The 14,807-nt window shown below is 56.7% G+C and overlaps 1 protein-coding gene across 1 annotated transcript in view; it reads left to right on the top strand.

The window, feature by feature from the left end:
* Positions 1-1,676: 1,676 nt before the first annotated feature.
* The window catches only part of DLGAP2 (DLG associated protein 2), a 30,821-nt gene continuing 17,690 nt past the window's right edge, over positions 1,677-14,807 (top strand). The window contains exons 1-3 of the mRNA XM_040966751.1: positions 1,677-2,651; positions 5,060-5,268; positions 13,730-13,877. Coding sequence (XP_040822685.1) covers positions 1,692-2,651; positions 5,060-5,268; positions 13,730-13,877 — 1,317 coding nt within the window. The 5' untranslated portion in view covers positions 1,677-1,691. The remainder of the gene's footprint in view (positions 2,652-5,059; positions 5,269-13,729; positions 13,878-14,807) is intronic.

Below are 14,807 nucleotides of genomic sequence, written 5' to 3' on the forward strand. Positions count from 1 at the left end.
ACCGGGAGTGCAGTGCAGGCATTTCTCCTGCCTGTCTTTGTCAGCCTCGGCTACTCCAGAAGTGTGGCTGCACAGCCTGCTGGGGCCTGAGACACATGTGGGTGTGGACATGAAGAAAGGTTTCCCTATCTAGCTTCAAGGCTACCATGGCCTGCTTAGTCTGAGACACAAGTGGGCGAGGCGGTGGAATCAATTGTGTCTGCTCTAGAAGAAAGCTTTCCCACATCTGGGCTGAGGCTGTTGAGTCACTGTAACCCCATCCAGAGTTGTACGTGCCTCCAGGTTCCCCTTGCTCCCAAGGTGGGGCAGGGGATCTTTGGGGTGCTGGCTGGGAGAACAAGGGAGGACTAGATGAGGTGTAGGAGCTTCCACTTTCAGAAAGGTGGGGGAACAGGCCTTGATAGGAAGGCAGGGGTTGTGGATGCCAACTTGAGCACAGTGGCATATAGCGATAAGTGTTGGGGCCTTTGTTCCTAATGTCCACCAAAACTCTGTCACCCACAGCAGGACTAGCCAAGACTGAGCCATTGCCTGTGACTTGGGCTCCCCCAGCACCCCCAGCACATAGCCAGGCAGGGAGAGCCAGCCCTGCACCTGGGGTGCCTGCACCAGGTCCATTTGGGCACACTGTGGCTCAGCATGGAGCATCCATGAATCAGCTGATAGGGGAGTATCTTGTGCAGTTCTGTTCAGGGAGAGGTACTGTAAGGTGAGGGGCATTCCTGAGCTGCAACCCCGCTCCATCTTGCACCTTTTCCCTCAGCGTCTACGGGGATGAGGTCTGGCAGGTAAGTGTGGCAATAAGGGTCCTTCCTGGAACCTGCTGAGTAGTGTGGACATGGGGCCTGCAGCTCACAGGGTAGATCACCCAGGAGCCAAGGCAGGGTTCCTCATCACCCAGAGCCACAGCTGGATGGAAGGGAGTGGGGTGGAACAGGACAGGCGTGTCTGTCCATTACACATAGATTTCTCTGTCTACTCTCACTTATGCATAACTGCCAAGTGTGCAGCGTCACAGTGAGGGGACAGAAGTGTGTGGGTGCTCCTGGGCTGTGTGTGAGTGGGACAGGAGCACTTGTGTGAGAGTGCCAGGCTGTCAGAAGGGACGGAGCAGCTTTAGCCAATCCTGTGACAGCTCTGCTGCTCTTACCGCACCCTGTGGTCCTTGATGCTAGCTGCTGGGCATCCATGGTGTCACATGCCTCGTGTCTTGAAGCTATATACAACCATACTGTTCATTCTTAGAGAAGCAATTGACTAAAGTTAGGGGTCTCAAATTACACTCTGAGTACCCCTAACCCCTGTCCTGCCCCCTGGGTCTTGGTCATGGGAAGATCTTGGGAGAACAGCGGCTCCTGTCCTCTGCTATGTATGAGAATCCCCTCCCAGGGGCTGACTCTTGTCTCAATTTGCAACTCGATATCCAAGTGGGAGCCAGTGTGGGGGAGGAAAAGGTGCTGTGGTACCCTTACTGAGCGCCGTGCGCTCTCTCCTGCCCATCTTGTGCTGGGCAGACATCGCAGCAGGCGAGAGCACAGTGATCCCCACCCCTCGTGTGGAATGCTGCATGTCCCAGCCTCCCTGCCTGCGGTGTTAATGGCGCTTTTGTTCTGCCCACAGACCAGGCATATGCGTGGTCGCCTCCGCCACCGCCTTTCGATGAAGACAGCTACGCCCCCGCTCCCAGGAGCATGAAGGGGTTATCGGCCAGCCGCGGCGCCCCAGCGCTGTGTTCCGGCCACACCTGCGGCCTTCCACCGCCTGCAGACTGCGACCTAGGCCATGGGCACCTGCACCACACACCCGAGGTGCGGCCGCCCTACCTGCTGAGCCCCACGGACCGCTGCTCGCCACGCAGCTCTGTGCATTCAGAGTGTGTGGCAATGCCCGTGGCGCTGGGTGAGCCAGTGTCGAGTAGCACCTTCCCCAGGATGCACTACAGCTCGCACCACGATGCCAGAGAAGCCTGCACCGTGACCCACGCGGGCGCCAAGGCCCACCGCCTGCCAGCCACTCTGCTGGACCAGTTCGAAAAGCAGCTGCCTCTGCCGCGCGACGGCTTCCACACGCTGCAGTACCAGCGCGCACCAGCCGCCGAGCCACGCAGCGAGAGCCCGGGCCGCATCCGGCACCTGGTGCACTCGGTGCAAAAGCTCTTCACCAAGTCACACTCCCTGGAGGGTACCGCCAAGGCCGGTATCCACAGCGCCAGGGCAGACGGCCGGGCGGACGAGCGGCCCCACGGCGCTCACGCACGGCATGGCCGACGCAGCAAGAGCAAGGAGCGCAAACCAGAGGCCAAGCCGCGAGCCGGGCTTAGCAGCTGGTGGAGCTCAGACGACAACCTGGACAGCGATGGCACCTGCCGCACCACCGCCGCTGCACGCCTGGCAGCCTGCTACCCTGAGCCGTTGCGGGCCGGCCCCTTCGGCGACCTCTCCCTCAAGACCTCCAAGAGCAACAGCGATGTCAAGTGCTCAGCCTGCGAGGGCTTCGCCACCCCTGAGACTCGCTACATGAAGCGCAGCTCCTGGTCCACGCTCACTGTCAGCCAGGCCAAGGAGGCCTACCGCAAGAGCTCCCTGAACCTGGACCAGCCTCTCACCCACCCGGAACTCAAGCCTGCCCTGCGGCCATGCCACTACCTCCAGGTGAGAGCCCAGTATGCCTCAGGCACGAGGCAGAGCACCCTGGAGACACACCTGGGGAGGTGCACGGATTACACAACTCACAGTATGTACCGGTGGGGGTGGATCAGTATGTGTAGAAGGCTTTGCACACAGTGCATGTGGGGGAGGGTTGGCAGTGTGCGCGGGTGACATCGTACATGGGGATGGCAGTGTGTGCGGATGCCCTCATACACTGTGTCTGAAGAGACACGTATAATCGTGTGCTCAGGTCTCAGCGCTGTCTGGGAGCCCAGGATGCCTGTGGTGGCCATGGGCACTCAGGGTCCTCCTATCCCCTCCCCCATCTGCCTCAGAGCTGGCCCCTCAGCCTGCACGTGACCTCCTGACTACAACTCGCACAGTGACCCTCAGCCTCCTGGATCTCAGGGCTGCGTGGGGTCTCTCCAAGGTTGGGAGCCTATTCCTCTCCATGTTTCGTAGCATTCCCGTATGCTCCTGCTGCACACACTTGGTTCATTCACCTGTGGCTCCATATCCTGGCCTCTATTGGAGAGCCGTGCGCATTACCTAGGGTTCTGGACTGCTCTGGGGTCACTGGTCCACACAACCAGGTGTGGGAGCCTCTGGCCTGCTCTGGGGGTTGCGGTCCACACAGCCAGATGTCAGGATGCTGGCAAGGCAAGGCACACCTGCCTGTCTCCGTGATCTAGAGGGCAGGGCCCTCTGTGGGCAGAGCGGCCCTGCAGCCCATGTCTTGCAGCCCCTCACAGTCATCCCTACTCGACAGGACTCAAATTTGCCAGTTGTTGCAAACACAGGCAGAGACCCAGGGAGACACCTGCATGAGGAGGAAGTACAGGGGTGGGGAATTCCAGCTGGAATGGTGGGGTGTGGTCAGCTAGCCTGTGGGGCCGGGCTTGGTGGGATCATCAGGAGTCACATGGAGACAAGAGGAGATGGCAGGCATAGGGTGTGATCTTCCTTCCTTGTTCTGTTTGCTCAGGAACACCTCCAGGTCCTCCCAGCACCCACATTGCCCCGTCCATCACTGAGTTCCTGACCTCATGGCCACCCGACAGGCACCCTGCTGGGACAGGCCTTGCCTGCTCTCAGATGGGACACAGCGCCTGTGTAGGGCCTCCCCAGGGAAGCACGTGTGGCCCGGCTCTGTGCTTTGTATGCATGCCACATACACACCCAGTCTGTCTGCATCATGGAGGGTTTGGCATGTGGCTTTCTGCAATGTGCAAGGCTGGTTCTCAAACCCCTTTGTCCCTGGCAGCCCTCACCTCACCAAGTCACCCATGCCTGCACCATAATCAACACCAACACATGTGGCCGCCTCATGTGTGTCCCATGACTGTAATATCATCCTATATGGCAGTCTTATGTGACCAGGTGGCTATCCATGTGAGTAGTCTGTGTGACCAGGTGAGCCTCTTGTGTTACCAAGTGTGCATCCTGCATGACAGGTGAGTGACCAGGTGGGCATCCTGTGTGACCAGGTGGGTATCCTGTGTGACCAGGGGAGTGTCCTGTGTGACTAGGTGGGCATCCTATGGGAGAGGTGTCTGTGTGATGCATGACTAGGTGGGCATCCTGTGTGACCAGGTGAGCATTCTGTGTGACCAGGGGAGTGTCCAGTGTCCAAGTGGGCATCCTGAATGACCAGGTGAGCGTCCTGACTCCAGGTAAGTGTCCTGTGTGACCAGGTAGGTGTCCTGTATGACAAGGTGGGCGTCCTGTGTGACCAGGTGGGTGTCCTGTGTGACCAGGTGAGCATTCTGTGTGACCAGGGGAGTGTCTTGCGTGACCAGGTAGGCATCCTGTGTGACCAGGTGGGTGACCAGGTGGGCATCCTGTGTGATCAGGTGGGCATCCTGTGTGACCAGGTAAGTGTCCTGTGTGACCAGGTAGGTGTCCTGTGTGACCAGGTAAGTGTCCTGTGTGACCAGGTGGGTGTCCTGTATGACCAGGTGGGCGTCCTGTGTGACCAGGTGAGCATTCTGTGTGACCAGGGGAGTGTGTTGCGTGACCAGGTAGGCATCCTGAATGACCAGGTGGGTGACCAGGTGGGCATCCTGTGTGATCAGGTGGGCATTCTGTGTGACCAGGTGGGCATCCTGTGTGTCCAGGTGGGTGACCAGGTGGACATCTGTGTATTCAGGTGGGTGACCAGGTGGGCATCTGTGTGTCCAGGTGAGTGACTAGGTGGGCATCCTGTGTGATCAGGTGGGTGGACCAGTTGGGCATCCTGTGTGATCAGGTGGGTGACCAGGTGGGCATCCTGTCTGACTGTGGCCATGACATGTGTGTGGCTATCTCACATGGCTGTCCTACATGGCCATGTAAACATGTGGCTGCATGGACCATGAGCATGGCCATGGGGCTGTCTCCTGCGCTGACACTGAGTTCCTGCTCTCTCCTAGGTGCCTCAGGACGAGTGGGGCGGGTATCCTGTGGGCGGCAAGCAGGATGAGATTCCCTGCCGCAGGATGCGCAGCGGGAGCTACATCAAAGCCATGGGTGATGAGGAGAGTGGTGGCTCTGACTCCAGCCCCAAGACATCCCCGAAGGCTGCCCGGCCAGAGCCCCTGCTGAGGCCTCTGGGTACACGGCCACTGGAAGACCTGCACACGTAAGCACTCCCTTCCTTGGGACACTGGCGTGCTCCCAGAAGACATGCACTCTGGCATGTTCCAGGGCCTTACTCAGTGTGGTTCTGTGACACTGATGATTTCCTTCAAGGAGCACATGAATGCCTGCCATGTGAGTGCATGATGCCATGTGAGCGTGTGCCTGCTCTGGGGGCATGTACCTGCTGTGTGTGAGTGTTTGTGCCTACTGTGTGAGTATTTACCTGCTGTGTGAGTGTGTGCCTTCTGTGTGTGAATGTGTCCCATCATGTGAGGTGCATGCGCATTGTAGATATCTGACAGGATTTCTGCCATGTCTCTGTAACTGCATCTCTAAAGCTCAGTGTCTACATGGGGGAGTGAAGTAGCTTCAGGAATAGATCCTCAAGGTCGGTTCTGTTCACTAAAATACATGTTACTCCTTAAACTCATTTACCAAGAATGAGCAGAGAAAGCTGGGAGGGCAGCACAAACCTGAAGGACATGGCTGTGGTCCCACTGTCCTCCTACCATGCATCCACTCCTTGCCACAACTGTGGTCCTGCTGTCCTGCTGTATGTCTACTCTAGACGTGACCATAGACCCACCATCCTCCTATGCATCCACTCCTGGCCAGGACATTTTGGTGGAAGCTGAGCATGCTGGGTCTTGCCCGCTTTCCCAGGAGAGCTGACCAGAGAGTGGAAGGAGAAGCAGTGTCCTAGCTGGGTGCTAGCAGCTGGAAGTTACAGCCTGTGACAGGTGACTTCCCCAGGTTCTCCTTTAGGCACAGGCACAGCAAGGGCACTGTTTCCTGTCATGCGTCCAAGGACCCATTGGCCTGTTCACACCCTGAGTGGTCAGCTGAATCACGAACAGGTCTTACCTCCCTCCTATCTAAACCCTTTTTATGCCTTGATCAGTGCAACACGAGTGCTGAAGTGTGAACACCTGTGAGAAGCACTTCAGCTGACAGGGTCCTGCTTGTAGAGTGGGAAAGACCACTCCAGGGGCTGGAGGAACCTACTCAGCCTGTATCAGCAGCTCCCAGTGGATACTGGTGGCTGACAGGTTAGTCCGGAAATGTGATCTGGCAATGGCAGGAAAGCCATGGGACCAGGGGAGGACTGGCAGCACACAGGGGTGAGCTCAGCCACCTGAGGTTCACTCCATGCACTGCTGGTCAGCTCTCTACATGGTCAGCTTCCATCAGTCCTCTCTTGCTGAGGATGCCAGGTCTGGACTGTGGACTTGAAGACAACAGCCAGGGTGTGCTGGCCCCTCACAGGGTGCTCTTCCAAATGCCTGAGACAACCCGTCACTGCCCTCAGCCAGCCTCAGGAGTCACTGCTTCCCAAGGGCAGTTGGCAGAGGGTCTGTCCCTGGAAGGGACGGTTGGCAGAGGGACCACCCATGTCACTGCCGGGGGCAGAGCATGGCTGGCAGAGGGACTGTCCATATCACTGTTATCAGTGGGAAGAGGGGGTCAGCAGAGGGTTCATCCGTGTCATTGCTGTCCCTGGAAGGGGGGTCAGGAGAGAAACCGTCTGTGTCACTGTTGTCTCTGGAAGAGGCGGTCACCAGAGGGACCGTCCGTGTCACTGTATCAGTGAGGGGGCGGTCGACAGAGGGACCGTCCGTGTCACTGTATCAGTGAGGGGGCGGTCGACAGAGGGACCGTCCGTGTCACTGCGTCAGTGAGGGGGCAGATGGCAGAGGGACCGTCCGTGTCACTGCATCAGTGAGGGGGCGGTTGGCAGAGGGACCGTCTGTGTCACTGTATCAGTGAGGGGGCAGATGGCAGAGAGACCATCCGTGTCACTGCGTCAGTGAGGGGGCAGTCAGCAGAGGGACCGTCCATGTCACTGCTGTCCATGGAAGGGGCAGATGGCATTGCCCAGTGACCCCTTGGCTGGGTTAGGGAAGCATGTTCAGCAGCTGGCTCTGTCAGCCCTGCTCGGCAGTCATGTCACACAGCACCACAAACACTGAATTTGGAAGCCTGCCTTGCAGGTGGCCCAGAGCCTTTCCCTGGCTACATGTGGTGCTCCATCCAGCTCTGGCCCTCGGAGGCTTCATATGTGTCCTCAATGCAGCTCTTTGGGGGGGAGCATGTCCAGACTCCAACTGGGATACAAGACAACCAGTCCTTCACTGACAGTAAGGAGATACCACACTGTACCCCAGCCTGCAGGGTTCCCAGTAACTGTGTCACTGGGAGGAACCCCCACAGAGTACATCTAAATGTCGGCAGACCCTCCCTACATGGCCTTAGAGGCATTGTTACCAGTCAATAAATACTGGTTATCCACTGGGAAGTTGCAGATCCATAATGCATATCCAAGCTGCTGGAATAAACAATTGTTTTGTTATGAAAGTAGAGCAGTTTCATCGGGGGACCTTTGCTGCTTCTTATGCTTAGTTGCTTTAAAAAGACAAAGTTCCAGTCATCTCCAAGCATGTATTGACAAAAACAGTGTTGCTGGGTCTCACTCACATGTCAGTGCTGCACACACATGTGCTGGCCACATCACATGTGCTAAGGATGCTGGCCTTACTGCCGGACACCTCCCTCCTGGCCCCGCATCCTCATCAGCATCCCGACTGGGTCTGAGGACAGTTGCCCTGATGAACAAGTTGATGTGTGGTTCTGGCTGAGGTTTCTTACCTGCCAGGTTTCACTGAGTACTGCTTGACGTGTTTGTCAGCTGTATCTATGTGTTTTGGGGAGACCCTCTGTCCAGTTCCTGTGTCTGTTGCCTAGAAGTATTGGCTGGGGTTTTGTCATTGATGGTCCCTTTCATATTCCAGATATTAGCCCTCTGACAGGTTTGGAATGTGCATGGTTTCTCTGCTCCGTCAGTGGTCTCCTCATTTGGTTGTTTGATGTGACTCCGTGTGCCTTGCTTTGCTTTACCACCTGCACTTTGGGGTTCCTTTCTTGAAGTCACCCTGTTTTCTTCCAGCTTTTCCTGACTTCGGGTCTTGCATCTGATCAGTGTATGTGATGAGAGCAAGGAATCTGACTGTCCTGTAAATGTGTGGCCACTTTGACAGCCCTGTTTGGTGAATGGCCATCTTCCCTGATGGTGCTCTTGGTGGCTTTGCCAGCAGCCAGGTGGCTGGTGACTGAGGGAACTCCTGGGCATTCTGCTGTGTCTCCTGACTGCCCATGCCAGGCATCTCCAGTCACTGCCGCTGTGCAGGCGGCTGCTGTGATGCCAACACTTGATGTGCGTGGTGCAGGCATCAGCTGTTCCAGGCCTCCTGTTCTGAACAATTCTAGGCTCTTGTTCTGACATGGAAAGGAGGCACTGGTGCCGTGTGTTGGTTGTTCACTGGTCTGTAGCTGGGGCTAGTAAACTTGAATATTCTAGAATCTGGAGCTTGAATGTGATTTGATGTCTGTGAGACATGACCCCCATACGTTGTGATCCCTCCATACTTGCATGGCCTGATGCCCGTGCCCCATGCTCCCTTCTATGCCTACAAGACCTGGCACCCATGCTCCCTTCTGTGCCCACGTGGCCTGACACCCATGCCCCATGCTCTCTTCCATGTCCATGTGTCCTTCCATGCCCATGTGCTCTGATGCCCATGCCTTGTGCTCCCTTCCATGCCCACGTGGCCTGACACCCATGCTCCCTTCCATGCCCACATGCTCTGATGTCCATGACCCGTGCTCCCTTCCATACCTGTGTGATCTAGTTCCCATGCTCCACTCCATACCCACGTGGCCTGATGCGTATGTTCCATGCTCCCTTCCATGCCTGAGAGGCCCAACACCCGTGCCCTGTACTCCCTTTCATGCCTGAGCGGTCTGATATCCATGCCCTATGCTTGCTAAAGTGGGAACATGGTGCACTCCTCAGATCACACATCAGTCTCACTGCTGGTTACCTGCACACATGAGGACAGAATGAGCACCTCAAACCATCTATGTGCAGCCATGACTGTCACTTTCCTGGTGGCCAGAAGGGAACAGATGCAGCCTCCCTGGGACTGCCTGCTTCTAAATAAACAATTGAGCTAATTGGCCACCATCTGCTCCCATAGAGCTGCTGCCACCTGCAACTGATGGTTTTCATTTTAGCTGAAAGGAGCCTGGAAGCATTTCTGTGCCAAACTGTGCCATGCATGCTGCCTCATGCCAGGTTGTTAGGCCAAACTGGGATCATACTGGCACCTACTGTGTGGACTTGTGGCTCCTGGTAGGAGCAGATGTCTGTCTCCCTGGACAACAGGTGACCTGGGGGTCAGTGCTTTCCGGGTGGTCAGCAGGGGATCCACAGACAACATCCTCACAGGCAAGGCATGAGGTGTGAGGTGTACTCCCACAGGAGGGAGCACAGCCCTGCAGATGCCAGCCCCACTGAGGACCCCCGAGACTTCCTACATCAGTGGCACGTATGGCGTAGCCCACTCTGGTCACAGACGTGACCTGTGTGGGTGTCAACATGGGTGGGTACAAGAGGAGCCACTGGAGCTGCCCAGGCATGTGAGATGTGGAGTGGGATTCTGCTTGTCCTACCCGGGATCCCACACCCTCAGCATCTGCTCAGATGGATGCATGCATCAGCCATTGCCTGCTGCCAGTTGAGCCTAGCACTGCATCTGCGCTGCTTGTACAGGCTGTGGTGAAGGTGAGGGCTGCCAGGCTTCCCACTGACCAGTTTCCTATGGAGTCTCCCTCTCTGGGCTACACTCTGGTGGATGCTGGAACACTGGTGACGAGACCCCCAGAATGGGTGGCAAAGGTGCTGAGAGCCCGTCCTCATCCTGTTGCTGCCCAGAGGGCTGCTGGGGCACCAGAGGGGGCATGTCTACTTGTAAAGAGTTGAAAAGCACAGTGGGGGTGCAGGTCCCAAAAACAAGGGCCTCCTCTCCTGTCAAGTGGTGGAACCCAGGCTGTCATGTCCTTACTGCCAGGGCCTGAGCCACACGTATGACTTGGTAGTGTCCTCTGCCTGCATTCTCTACACCACTGTGAGTGGCCTTGGGGGCCTCCTTACCAGTGTTCCGGCACCCACCAGAGTGGTAGTGTGGCCAGTTGTCCAGGCAACAGCTGAGTGCCCATGGACCCTGCCCCTGCACGGGCAGATGGATGGAAGGAGTGGCAGATGAATCTCGGGGGTCGGGTGGCCTCCCTCCTACTGGATGTGGGCCTGACTGTGCCCCAGAACACTGCCCACCCCCACAGAACCCCACTCGGCCCAACCCGGCACCTGCCACACCTGCCATGAGCACCTGCTTGCTGTGCCCAGTGGTGCCCAGAGTGGCCTACACCTCAGTCACTGCAGTGCTTCACCACATGCTACCCCCTCCACCAGGCCATGTCTGCTCCTGTCCACCCTGGTCCCCAGGCACACAGACAGCGCCTCACCAGCCTTCCAGATCCCACAGCCCTGTCGGCTATCCTGGCCAGCATCCTACACTCAGCCAGCCCAGGCTCCTCAGCCGAGCCCATCCCAAGGGCCCAGTCAGCATGGATGCCTTATGACTGTCAGAGAATTCCTGTTGTGGGAATTTTCCACTCATAACTCTGTAGTCTCATGTGGAGCAGTTACACTTATTTTTGTCTTCCTCCATTTCCTGATTTGATTCTCATGTTCTCAAAGAGAAAGGCAGTATCCATTCACTTTTATTACCCCATAGTTATCAACACAGTGACTACCTAATGAACACAGCTACCAGTTGGGTCCAGACCACATCCTGTCCCAGAGGGCAGTCACAGCTGGATGCTGTGTGCTGTCCCATGGGGCAGTCATGTCTGGGTCCTGATCATGTCCTGTCCCACAGGGCAGTCACAGCTGGGCATTGTGTCCTGTCCCATGGGGCAGTCATGGATGGATGTTGGGTCCTGTCCCATGGAGCTGACCCGAATGAATACTGAATGTCCTGTCCTACAGGCCAATCATGGCTGGATCCTGATCAGGTCCTGTTGCATGGGTCAATCACGGCTGGGTCCTGACCATGTCCTGTCCCATGGGCCAGTCACGCTGTATCCTGACCATGTCCTATTCCACGGGCCAATCATAGCTGTGTCCTGACCAAGTCCTGTCCCACGAGGCAGTCATGGCTGGGTCCTGACCACATCCTGTCCCGCAGGGCAGTCCTGGTGGATACTGGGTCCTATGCCATAGAAGGGGACTTGACCCTCCCAGTGCCCAGCTATGGCACCACTGCTTCATCTGGGGCCTGCAGGGACTGGCAGTCTCATTTCTGAGGTAACAGAGGTTTGGGCTGGTGGACCTCATGGCGCTGCCCTGCGCAGCTCCCAGCTTGCCCAGGGAGGGAAGGGTTGTCACGTCCACCCCACTCTCCTGCTGGTTCTGGGTTGCCCAGGGAGTGGTCATCTGCCTTCCCAGGATTAGAGTGGCCACCTGAGGCACCAGGTACCATGCTGGCACTATGAGGGCTACAGCTTCTGCCCCAGCTCAGCCCAGAGGGGACTGGGGCAGGAGCCACTTTGCAGAGAGCAGATGCCAATAATGAGGGTCCAGAGCATGAAGGACCAGGCAGAGGCCTTTCCAATGAAAACAGGGCTGTGTAGCATTATGACTGAACTCAGGGTGACCATTGTAAGACTCTGCCAAGGCCAAGACATTGTACATGCATGCAGTGGGTAAAGCTTCAAGTTCACAGAGAAGTTGATGAGTGGGACCCTCAAAGCCAAGAACCACAGGGACTGAGCTGGCTTTGGGGCCCGACACCAGGTGGGAGCAGAGAACCACGGGACTGAGCTGGCTTTAAGGACCCACACCAGGTGCACAGGAAGCAGAAAGAAGACCACCCATGCCTGTGGAGGCCTCTGGACGGTACCACAGAGACGCATCTTACAGGATGGCCAAGAGTATGCTGAGACAGTGCTGGCTCAGATCCCAAAATCCAAGACCCTTCCAGTGCCAGCATGCTGCCACCAGTGGAAAAATCCACACTGGGAAATTTGGTTTCATGCACAGAACTATTCTGAGATCTGTGACATTGCCATCAGGCTCTGCTGTGAGACGTATATGGCACACACAGGAACTTCTGACACTGCAATCTCATCCCCCAAGGTACCTTGTCACATAGATACAGAGTGTCAAAAATCTGAAATGCTTCTGGCCCAAGCTTTAGATGAAGGATACCCAGGATGTGAAGGTTTAATACCCCGAATGCACCAGGAATTGCTGCAACTGGAAACCCAGTTACTGCGTGAGCTGTGGTGTTGAATTGTCACTCACATGGGCACAGGTGTCCTTCTAGAAAGTTCAGTTAAGAGCCATGAGGAAAATCAAGTGAAAACCACAGCAAGATGCAGAGCTGCTACTGTGTTGCTCATGCAACCCCAGGCCATATGTACTCCAGACAGGCAGGCCCAACATGCACTGAGAGACCTGTGGGGAAGCCATGTCCTCCTGTGAATCGCATCCCAGCGTAGCTGCCTTTCCTATTCCCAATGGCGCCATTCTGGTCATGAGGACAGCAGAGCTTCCTAAGCCCCGTCAGAGAACAGCAGATCCAACAGGCCACTAGCAAGGAATGCCACGTGGCCACAGCAGGAAGGAAACAAACCACGCTCCATGGGAGCCTAGAGGGCTCCCTGCTGAGCAAACAGGCACAGGGGAGACACGGCCTGGCCCACAGCCCCTTTCCACACAACTGTCCTGAAAGCAGAGTGGCCCAGGGATGGGAGTGGGGAAGTGGGCAGCTGCCCTCAGATGCCATTCACTATGGACACTGTCCTATGGGAGTCCAGGCAAATTTGTCTCCTTGGAGGAGCTCACTGACCAGCCCCTCTGAGCTTCTGGACCCAGTTGGGGGGTGGGGAGCAGGCTCTCCCCATGCAGCCCACCAGCCATGGCAGCAGAGACCTGAAAAGGCAGGTTCCCTTAGTGACACAAGCCTTCCGTGGGAGGGCTAGTGGGAGCTGCAGCTGCAGGACAAGGCTTGTGATCAGAGGTCCCCTCAGCCCTACAGTGCAGATGCGGAAACACACACATGTGCGAGAGTGAAGGCAGACCATGGAGACCACCAGTGGCCCTGACAGCGTCTCCTCTGAGCTTACCTGCATGAAGGGACTGCATCAGGTTAGGGTGTGGCAAGGTAGGGCCAGGGCTACCAGAACAGCAGGAGGACTGGGCTAAATAGGGGTAGCCCAGTGTCTGTGTGATAAATCCATGGTTTCACAGACGAAGCTAAACACACCAATCTGTGCATTGTTGCTGCATCCAATGCCCAGAGCTGACCTCCACGTTCCCACTGCATGCTCAGGGAGTATAAAGCTGCCCTGACACTGACATAACATCGTGGCCATCCATACTATGAACTCTATCAGCTCTGGCACCTGAGCGTCACTCCCCAGTAGAGAGAAGCCACTTCCAGTGCAGCGCTGTAGCTGCTTTTCCAGTGCTTCTGCAAGAGCCAGCATCCAGCAAAAGCTGGCCAATGGTGTTGTGCTGCAAGGCCTTCACCATGCTCATTCTCATTTCTCTCTTGTAGACAGAGCTACCTGGATGCGACCAGTGACATGCCCATGGGCCACAGCCTGGAGCCATCTGCCAGCTATAACTCCCCCAAGTTCCGTTCCAGGAACCAGAGCTACATGCGGGCCGTCAGCACCCTGAGCCAAGCCAGCTGTGTGAGCCAGGTGGGGACCCCTCTGCCCCCTGGGGCCCAGTTACGGCCTTACTTGATGGGAGATTCACGCACATGGTGAGATTGAGCCAGTAGAGGACTGGGTTCCCCGACCCTGCTGACAATGGGTCAGCCAGGCCTCAGTCGCAGACCTGGATGGGCAGTGGTCAGTGCTGGGATCGTTGTCCCATACAACTGGGGCTAGGAAAGCTCCTGCCCAGCACGCACTGTGGGCCTGGCCTCAGCCAGGACCAGGACCTGTTCTCCCCCAACCACTGCAGGACTAAGGAGGACCCAGTGTCCCACAGGAACATGACAGAGACCCAGGACAGACGAGAAGCCCCCATAAGCTCCCCGACCCAGGTGCATGGTACAACACACAGCAGCCCACACAGTTCCTGGGTCAAACCCCATGGTGCAGGGGACTCAAACTCTATGTGACTGGAGTTGGACACAGCAATTCCCATTTATGTGTCACCGAGATGGGATGTAAGGAGGTCCACCAAGTATTCTTGGAGTTGTAGGGGGAGCATGGAGACAGTTGGAGGCCAGGGCAGTGGGGCTGCTGTGGGGTGCAAGCAGGTGACAGAGTGGTAGAGAAAGGCTCACAGTGCTTCTGGGTGCCCATGGGTGAGGGGACAAAATATAGCAGGAGGTCAGGAAGAAATAGCATGACCATCAGTAGGACGACACACATGAGGTGGTGCAAGAGGTAAACACTGAGACTCCAGCCTCCTCACACACTGGAAGGCCTGAGTCAGCCTGCACAGTGCTGAGTCAGCACTCCCTGAGGACACCTCACCCTCACTCACTAGAAGGCCTGAGTCAGCCTGCACAGTGCTGAGTCAGCACTCCCTGAGGACACCTCACCCTCACACACTAGAAGGCCTGAGTCAGCCTGCACAGTGCTGAGTCAGCACTCCCTGAGGACACCTCACCCTCA

The sequence above is a fragment of the Ochotona curzoniae genome, unplaced genomic scaffold (assembly GCF_017591425.1).
Source record: "Ochotona curzoniae isolate NIBS_2020 unplaced genomic scaffold, NIBS_Ocur_1.0 scaffold_4506, whole genome shotgun sequence".
In the NCBI taxonomy this organism is placed as follows: domain Eukaryota; kingdom Metazoa; phylum Chordata; class Mammalia; order Lagomorpha; family Ochotonidae; genus Ochotona; species Ochotona curzoniae.